General features: G+C 35.1%; 1 protein-coding gene across 1 annotated transcript; it reads left to right on the top strand.

The window, feature by feature from the left end:
* Positions 1–404: 404 nt before the first annotated feature.
* Positions 405–8,066, top strand: LOC144444561 (acid-sensing ion channel 2-like). Its single transcript, XM_078134027.1, has 10 exons — positions 405–655; positions 2,279–2,446; positions 3,895–4,068; positions 4,489–4,616; positions 4,789–4,970; positions 5,936–6,080; positions 6,270–6,326; positions 7,007–7,157; positions 7,493–7,584; positions 7,957–8,066. The coding sequence occupies exons 1-10, from the start codon at positions 405–407 to the stop codon at positions 8,064–8,066; spliced, it is 1,458 nt and encodes a 485-aa protein (XP_077990153.1).
* The last annotated feature ends 3,023 nt before the right edge of the window (positions 8,067–11,089 follow it).

Here is an 11,089-nt window from a genome sequence, read left to right as displayed (position 1 = left end):
GTCTGATGTCGACAGTTGTACTAATACATATTATGTTCAGTGTATCGATTAACTAATTCAATGCCAATATTTACTACATGTAAACGAGATGACATCACTGCCAGTGATTAGATCAAAATCAAACAAATTATTAGCGTTGAATAAACATTTCCATGGTAACCGTACATAACATATATACCTCAGAAGCACTTTCAGTTTATGATTTGCTTAAAAGAATACTTTAAGCTTATAATGAATTATGCAAGGATATAGCCTGAACTGTCCGTGAAAAAACAAACATCCAAACGTCCGGCTAGTATGACACTATAGTGACGAGCTCGTCATCTCTACATACCACATATCTCATCATCACTCGTACTCGCATAATATCGAATGTTTAACTTACTGGAGAGATCTCTACCAGTATGACTGAGAAGAAAGTGCGTCCGCCGTTTCTCCGGACAACAAATGCATTTGTTCACCCAGCTGACGAAGATGATATCAGTAAACTGAAGGCAAAGATTCAAAAAAGCGAGAGTAGGGTAACAGAATTTGAAAATAAGAACAATGACCCGATACCTCGTTCCGGTTGGTTTTTCCTGATTAGTTTCAGCAAGGAAATCAGTGTGGGTGGTGTCAAATACATTGGAGAACCATCGATTGGGATCATACGACGGTAAGGCAATTGTTTTCCTCTCTCCCTTTCTGTAAAAAAATAGTACCTTTCTAGGCTAACATATTTTTTAAAAATCATAAACGCGATGCTTCATTTTAGTGATATATCCTGTATATTTAATTTACTAACAACTATGAAATTTATACTCAATAGAGAAGTTATCTTAGGGTCGAAGTAATTTTTTTTTTAAAAATATGTAAAATGAAATAAAATTCTGACCTACGTTACCCTAATTTTTGAAGTCATATCATCCGAAACAAATGCAATTTTGTTCTTCTAAATTTTGCCTAAGCCAGAAGGTATAGGAGCGTACAAGTAATAATGTCTAACGGTGCTAAAGTGTGGTTATAATACTTCATAATCAAATCTCTATTATACATGATGTGTCCCCGGCCTAGAAGTTTCATAATTCTTGTCAAATTGCATCGAAAACAGTCAGCGTTCGCCAGAAGAGTATATAATGTAACATATTCATTTTTTTGATCAGAGTCACTCAATCATTTTGCAAGTTGAGGTCGATGTTTCACTTGGCAGATAACTGTGATTTTACTGCTGAAGAAAGCATTGTGGTTATTGGGGAGAGTCTGAAAACGCTGAACAAACCTTCTTCTTCAGTCATAAACTCTATTGTGTTCAGGACCTGCTGGTGTAAAATGTCTTCTTATGTGGTGAGCAAAACAACAATCATAACTTGCTGATTGGTCATATCATTAATTGAAACAGTCTTCTGGCGATCATTGACTGTTTAAGCTGCAGATCAATGAGGATTAAAATCAATTTCTAAACTGCAGATGGAGAACATGTTGACATGACACGTGATCACGTTAATGATTGCTCTTAAGTTTGTGAATACACGCGTTAGTTGCAACTCGCCAAACATAATAATGATGATATTACAAAATGTTATTCATCTGTATTATGCCTTAGTATGTCTATTGATTTTAAGGATTGCCAATAATGAACTGCTAATTTAATTTTTTTTATTCTTTGTTTGGTGTTTAAGCCAATATTTCCATGCTTTTAGGACTCGACCAACTTTCTAAATGTTGAATATTTAAGTTAATGACTACTTTTTTTTCATTTACATAGTACAATTTACAGACTGATTGTTGACTTCCGACCGACGGCGAGTATTGATCTCCTGCAATTAGTTAAAAGATTGAACAAACATAGCTAAAAGCTTATTAATCTTCATTAATAGTAAGATCTGTTATGAACACTTCATAAATGATGACGCAACTAACCGTCTTTAATAGTATCAAATATTTAGATTAAATCTAATAATCTTATAAATTTTTTAATAAGTATAGCTCAAAACGTTTTCTTCGAAATAAATTTTGTCTTGAGATTGTTCGACAGTATATGTATCTGACGTCAATAATATTATCACGTGACATATAACGTTCGTGATCGAGGATGTAGTATTGGTCTCAAACGGTTAAAGGTCCTGCCTGTCTAAGTCAATTCATACCTACCTAACCATCTATACATCTACACATACATACATACATACATACATACATACATACATACATACATACATACATACATACATACATACCGACAGGCAGACAGAACTGCGAAGTATTCACTGTAACTTGTATTTTATTTCCGCTTGTGTAGGCTTTTCTGGTTGTTGGTCGTGTTGACAGGCTTTGCAGCTCTCAGCTATCAGATTTCTAACAGTGTTACGTCATACAGGTCTTACCTGAGCAATACCAACCAGGATGTCATATACACCACAAGTTTAACTTTTCCTGCAGTTACAGTTTGCAACTTCAACGAAATGAAGTATGTAAGAGTTGATTATCTGTAAATTCTTATATCTTGAATGTATGCATTTAGTTGACCCTCACTCCCACCCATATCGCATATGAGACACGAGGGGAGGGGGGGGGCGAGGAATAGTCTCAGTACATGTAGTAGAGGGGGATCATCTTACCCAATACAAAATACACATGTCGATGTCAGGCGGAATCATTATCAGGGTGCTTAACAGTGCTTTCCCCATTCAAAATACATTCCACGGCCCACCTCTCCATCATACTCCCGAATATATATTATCCATTGACCACAGCCAGAACGTCTGCTTATCATTTAGACCATTCTTATTGATTCCTTCACATTATTGGTAAGTCGGACGTAATGGGGAGAGATTGAGAGAAAATTGTAGGGCTGGGGATGATTTTGAACGTATGTAACTACCACGTCCTTTTTTTAGAAAGTTCTTTCAGCAACTTCTGTTGTAAGTATCATTACATACACGATAAGGCCAAAAAAAATTGTTTCTGGTCAGAAAATTCGTCTAAAGTGGTGCGACGACGAGAATTTTTATAATTTAAAAAAAAAATGTTAATGTTTTAATTCTCAACAAATCTGTCACTCAGTCTACTATTTGTGGCATTTACTGTTTTTATTTCGTACTTTAAGCAGTGTGTGGGGTAGATGTCATTTGCTAAATCATGATTGGCTCTGCAGTTGTCTTCACTGAAGTTGACAGGGTTATTCTTTTGTTTCCCCTCGGATCTGCAGACTGAAAGGGCTGGAAAAAACACACAAAAAAGCGACACGAGGGTAATTAAGTGATGCGTGCGCTGACCAAAAACAATTCTTTTTTTGCCCAATAACCCTTCTTTGGCAAGGTATATTAACGAATACATCTTATATTTGCCCCAAGTCGCTTTTTCCTTTTTGTTTTTCTTGGTTAACATGAAACTCCATTAATTGTTTTTACTAGCCTTTGGTTTATTTGGTCGCTGCCCGAAAAACTGACACCTCTGGCAATTTTATACAATTTTAAAGAGTGCGTTTCTCGGGCCAATTCAGACCATATCATATCAATCGCATTTCGTATACCAGTACTTTACTTTCATTTCTATAAAGCTATATTTAATGAGATTCCATACGTTCTGTCAAGCAAAATTGTAATGTTATCATCAGGCTATACATTTCGGTCACTCGACGCTACATCTGAAAAGGTTATTAGCCCCAACCGTCAGCGCTAGGAAGGGACTATAGGAATGATCAGTGTCCGACTACCCGTTCTTTTGTCCGTGTGTGCGTGGTCAGTGATGTCTGACACCCAAGACTCAATTTGAATCAATAGAGTAGGGAATATGTCTTCGAATGCATAAGACTTGGGTTTTTTTAGTGCAGTTTCAACAGGAGAATTGATTTCAACACCATTGGCAACGCATATTGTTGTTAAATGGTTATTTTATGAACAATTTCTTTGCTAGGAAATCATTAGTAGATGAACTGTATGGGGATGGAGTGACAACACTAATTGATGCCATGTACCCAACTATTGTGGCCGAACATCTACCGAATTTCACAAATTATAATTATGAAGGTTTTGATATGGCAGCCTTCATGGACTCTTTAGCCCATCCAATCGACGAAATGGTGACTCAGTGAGTAAAACTGGGGTTTTATGGAGAGAATGAGAGAGAGAGAGAGAGAGAGAGAGAGAGAGAGAGAGAGAGAGAGAGAGAGAGAGAGAGAGAGGGGGGGGGTACAATGCAATAGAATAAAATAACACATAACAGGCATACATACGTTTATATAATACTATATATAATTATATGCTTCAAGACTTTTCGTGGAAGTATTTTAATACACCATATGTCTCGATAGTTAACAATGTCTGGTCGTTAGTAGATGTGATGAGCTTTTTGATATTCGAATTTCATAATGGTGTTGTTTGATCACCTAGTATAGAATTAAACAAATGACAAAATTCCTTAATCATGCCTGCTAAAAAATAAATTTTCACACAAAACATATTTTCGTATTAATTTATGCAAATTTCGTTATTTTTGTCTCTTATCAAGTTGTACATGGAAAGAAGTTGAATGCACATCCCATAATTTCACCAAGGTGTACACAGATGATGGCGTGTGTTATACGTTCAATGCCTTATCAACAGCAGATGCTGAACCACTGACTGTTCAAGCAAGAGGTAAACATTGATGTCATTCCATTGATGAAAGCAATATCATTTATCCAATCTGTGTGAGAGGAATAGTAGCATTCAGGACTGACTGTTTGGTTCTGATGACACAACGCGATTTATTGATGCTAAATGAGGAGGGAAAAACTCCCATCTAATTTCATAACCGTTGTGTTTTCAGGATATCGCTTTGCGTTACGATTAATTTTGGATGTTGAGCAGTGGGATTACATGACAAGCCTAACTGACGTGGCTGGTTTTCGCATTGCTATTCATGATCACAATGATATTCCAAGGGTGCAAGATGTTGGCTTTGCTATTTCACCAGGTATGGTGGCATATGTAGCACTAAATCAAATCAAGGTAAGAAACAGAGACATACATACATACATACATACATACATACATACATACATACATACATACGTACGTACGTACGTACGTACGTACGTACGTACGTACGTACGTACGCACGCACGCACGCACGCACGCACACACCCACACGCACGCACGTACACACAAACACACATACATACATACATACATACATACATACATACATACATACATACATACATACATACATACATACATACACACAAACACACATACATACATACATACATACATATAGACATACATACATACATACATACATACATACATACATACATACATACATACATACATACATATATGCATACATACATACATACATACATACATACATACATACATACATACATACATACATACATACATACATACATACATACATATATACATACATACATATATACATACATACATATATACATACATACATACATACATACATACATACATACATACATACATACACACACATACATACATACATACACACATACATACATACATACATACATACATACATACATACATACATACATACATACATACACACACATACATAACATACATGCATACATACATACATACATACATACATACATACATACATACATACATACATACATACATACATACATACATACATACATAACATACATACATACATACATACATACATACATACATACATACATAACATACATACATACATACATACATACATACATACATACATACATACATACATACATACATACATACATACATACATACATACATACATACATACATATAAATTAGAAATCTCCATGATAATGTCTTTTACAATAAGTCATATTCCTCTCGTTGTCAATTAATACATTAAAGATTCTAAATCATATTTATGTACTCGTAAACGCATAACAAATTGAAACAAAATGTTTGTTCGCCAACAGTATACCAATCTACCGCCACCTCATGGTCAGTGCAGGGAAAGAGAGCTGAAATATTATTCAAAGTACTCTCAAAATGCCTGTCAAACAGAATGTGAAACTGATTACTTGGTAAATCAGTGTAATTGTCGGGAATTCTACATGCCAGGTAATATACAATTATTTACACTGTTACATATCTTTTGATTTTTTTCGGACTAGACTGTGGTATATCAGTGATTTCGACCACAAGTTTATGATTTAAATTCGGATAGTATTTCTTTGTTCATGAAACATGAGAACATTTATAAAATGCACATTGTGTATCGTCACCACTGTCCCTATATAATCTTCACAGGGAATGCTTCCATGTGTAATCCACAGGAACTATACGAATGCGCAACACCTGCCTTGCGTAAGTACAAAATATTAATACGTTGTGTTCTGCTCAACTTGCTTACCATATCCATAAACTGAAGATGAGGGATATACATAAGTGTTAAATCCCAGCTATAAAAGTTTTTTATCACCTGTATCTTTTTTTCATTTTTTGAAATTATACCAGCTGTCCATATTTCCTGCCCTGATCTATATGCACGGTCTTTGAAATAAGCACAACCATTTCAGTGTTATACATAATATAGTTCGTGTGGTAATACGGCATTTGTGTCAAATTAAACAAACAAACATGCATACATACATACATACATACATACATACATACATACATACATACATACATACATACATACATACATACATGCATGTATACATACATACATACATACATACATACATACATACATACATACATACATACGAATTCGAAGTTGTTACGCCTACTCTCAGCTGATGCGAAGTTTGAACTTCACTAATTATTCCAATATATCGTGACCAACTTTCACTTTTTAATGTGAAAAAATCAGATTCATTGCTTTTAAAATATGTATGTTTTGTTGTTGTTGTTGTTTGTTTTTTTTTTGGGGGGGTATTAAATGTCAAAAATGAAATACTACATTCTGTAATTGTAAATTCGGCTGGTCTAATACCTTAAGGGAAAGATGCCACATGAGTATACACATTACTTATTGTCAGGTACTTTTGCCAATAGAGGAGTAGAGACGTGTGATTGTCCAGTGCCCTGCTCGAGAACAATCTACAAATATAGTATGTCGTCAGCGAAGATGAGCAATGGATATCTGAATAGTGTAGCATCGAATTATAACTACACTCTTGAGTACATGAGGTGAGCATCAGCAGATAGATAATTCAGTGTTGTTCTATTTTGGTATACACTCTGGGTCAAAAAACACAGATATGGTATATTTTGTTTCAAATAGAAAAAAACAACCCTGGTTTAGTTGTTTTATGAATTAAGAATCCAAATGATTATCCATCAATTTATTCACTTTTTCGAAATAAGTCCAGAAATGTTCTAGTGTCAAAAATGTCTCGACATCGGCGTTACACTCCACATTTTATACTCCAGACAGGAAGCTATTTTGAATATATGAGTAATGTGTTACTGTCAGTTTCAGTAATTACATGTTAAAAAATGATCACACTTTCCTTCTTTTACAGAAACAATTATGCCGGTGTTCTGATGTACTATGAGGATCTTAGTTACCAGGATATAACGCAACAAGAAGCTTACCACATGTATCAAGTATGGTGTAAGTGTTATTAAATGTATTTTTTTTCATCGTTTGGTAATTATAATAAGCTCACCTTTCTTAAATGCTAGACCATCTTCAGAACAACTTTACACGTTTACTGTCTCACCCACCTCAGCGATACGAGTTCCTTGAGGTCATTTTGATACCATGATTATTTGTTCAATCAAAACGTAATTTAAGGTAAAAAAAAATGTACCAAATGTTTGATAAGTCCACCATTTCTGTGAGCAGTGAACACGAGATCAATTACTAAGGGGAAAATACAACATTTCGGTCGTTCACATAATAATTGTAGATTGCTGAGAATGATGTTTTCTGTGAAAACAGTAATGCAATTACACATTCATTTTTTGTTCTTAATTGCTCCAGGTGACATTGGAGGTTCTATGGGACTACTCCTTGGTGGAAGTATAATAACCCTAGTTGAACTCTTAGATTTTTGCGTCGTGGCTCTGTTTCGAAAGTGTTTAGGACGTTAATGAAATTTAAGTCGCTTGCTATCATTTTTATTCATTTCTTAGAGGCATCCCAATTTCTCATTTTATGCACCAAACTCAATTTGGATTTCCAGTGTATTGATGTGCGTATGTAAAATTTCCTGACAGTTCATTATCATTAAGAAATATCTACATATTCTTCTTCGTGACATTTCGGTATTAACTGACGTCTCGGCTGATTATAGTGTACGTATATTGACCATTTGACCGTGGGTACCAAAACTGCACTTCATTGGGATCTAGAGCCATGTTCTGTGTAATGAACTCGCACCGATTTAAAGATTTAATGTTATATTCGAACCATAATAAGTACAAGTGTACCTTGTAAGCTGGGTAAGTGGACGAAAAAGTAAAGATTCGTCTGTTTTTGGAAGAAACGTGTCAAGAATACAAGAATTTGGTACGTATGTCGATAATAACACAAAGAATGTATCTTATAAAGCGCCGTAATGGGACTTTAATTCTAATTAGTCGTTTGCCAAAACGTTATTTGGTAATTACAATAATATCTTATGTGTTTTAGCCTCAAATGTCATATATTTTGGTACATTGGCGATAATTGCACACATTATTTAGAAGAATTCCTAATGGTTCTTTTTGTGATTAGAAAAGCATCTAAATAGACATACAATTGGAAGCATAAGTTGACGATAAACACGCACATAGCTTGATTTGATATGTAGTTTTAATGATTCATCTGCATAATTAGTGATTTTTCGTAAATCAGTTAATAACTAAGGAATATATACAAGCTTCAAACGTCATATTGTTTGGTGTATACATACGATACCAAAGAACACATTATACTCTTAAGCTTGGGGATGTAGCTAATTAATTCTAATAACTTATTTGTATAATAAATATTCTCGGTAATTAAGCAATATTTCATGTAATTATATTATATTATATCTGATGTAGTATGCGATGATGCATGCTCGCCTCGTAACCTAACAACAGCGTCAAATGACTAGTTACTAATGGCAATGTCAGGACGGAGCTCAACATCCCTGCCCCCCCCCCCACCACATTATTCCCCAATATCATACCACACTATTCCCCCTTTCACTCCTGTGAGGCCCACTCCTATCCTCACAGCAAACTAACAATTGATTGACTGGATGGTTGGTTGGTTGGTTGGTTGGTTAGTTGGTTGGTTGGTCGTCAGCAGCGTCTTGAATTGACTAAGCCTTAATTTCCAAAACGCATCACGAATGTTAAGCTGTGATTTCTGACATTAAATTTCAGATAACAGAGAAAAAATAAAACATTCTGGCAGCTAATCACAGGACATACAAAGCAATACAAGTGTTTCAGGAACACAGAGAAGCTGGGTTCTTTTCAATATTACTTTCGACAGATGATATGACATAATTACAAATTGACATTTTCTAGTAGATTTGTCCTATAATTTGTGGTGTCCTGTCCCAAGACCAAAATGAGTTACTAAACCATATAATAGTTATTGCAAAATATCACATTTACTCAATGCTTTATTTGTCAATATAAAACAATCTTTTTTAACAATGTTTCTTTAAAATGTTTAATGGAGCGACTGTCTTGAAGAATATTATTGAAAAAAAGACAGCACATTTTAAACAAAATATGGGACACTTTCTTAGGTGTTTTAGCTAGTGTTTTGTCTTATTTTCTGTACTCTCATTTGTATGTACTTTTTTTGCCTTTCATCAATAGAAATAAATTTACAAAAAATTAGAACCTACTCAAATTATTAGTAGAAAACAAAGGTTGGGAATTGTGTCACCGGTGGGGGCGCTACGCGCAATATTTTGTTAGTTGTCCTCGTTTGACTCGATGTCGAGACTTTTGTCAAATTGAACAGACGAGGTCGCTTAGCATGAAATGAGCTTCTGCTATCGATCGAACTCAAATTTCATCCCGTTCCCTCACACACAACTCGTACTCATAGGGCCTGGCATTATCGCACACCAGAGCTGACATTTCTTCCGCGACACTGCGAAATAACCTCTTGGCTTGGACGGTGCCGTAAAAGAGGCTTTGGATTACGACGACGTGGGACTGACGAGAGTACGGGATATAAACAACTTGAAAACTGTGATGATAGTAATATCCATTTCATACTTATTACAGATCTTGACATTTGCAGATGTATTCGGCAAAAAAAAAATATGCGTGTGCGACCACTAAACTAAACTCCCAATCCACCCCTTCAATTTTAACAAGTAAAAATTTACTCGGATAATCGTTTCTATGTGGAGAAAAGAAAGCGTAAAATAACGGTGTGAAACAGTTTATACTTTAATATGATTATACTGTTTGGTTTGTTTCACATGTGATGGACAACACTACTGTATATGTAAATACTTATTTCAACTGTCAGCAAAAAAAACATTCGCAGGAATTCATCAAATTTACTAAAATGATTTACTGAAATAAGCCTGCGATTCCTTATGCCATTTTGATTGTTTTTCACATTTGCGGTTTTGTGTTGTTGTTGTTGTTGTTGTTGTTGTTGTTGTTGTTGTTGTTGTTGCTGCTGCTGCTGTTGTTGTTGTTGTTGTTGTTGTTGTTGTTGTTTACTCATTCAAATAGGCATGGATGTATATATTCAAAATAAACACCGACAAAACAAAACAAATCTGTGTCCTCCCTTTATATGATATGACGATTTTGATTTCAACATGATAGTCACAATGATGGAACACATATCATAGAGCTGGGGAAAGGTATAACTTTTTGTACAAACTTTGTAAGATCAACTTCGTCTGGCTGGCGTGTTTGGGCATAACTCTTCATTCAAACATGCAAGTTGAAGATATTGATATACAAGAACCCAAGCCTTGTCGGCGTACGCATTCGACGAAATGGTTAAGATCGCCATCTACGGCCACATAGAAAAATATAGAATAGTGTATTAAAGACCATGATTAAAGACAAGTTTGCGTGTACGTGTGTCTGTGTGTCTCTCTGTGTGTCTGTGTGTTTGTCTCCGTATCCGTGTGTGTGTGTGTGTGTGTGTGTGCGCG

Source organism: Glandiceps talaboti, chromosome 2 (assembly GCF_964340395.1).
Source record: "Glandiceps talaboti chromosome 2, keGlaTala1.1, whole genome shotgun sequence".
Taxonomy (NCBI): domain Eukaryota; kingdom Metazoa; phylum Hemichordata; class Enteropneusta; family Spengelidae; genus Glandiceps; species Glandiceps talaboti.
This window is presented reverse-complemented; position numbering and strand designations above follow the sequence as displayed.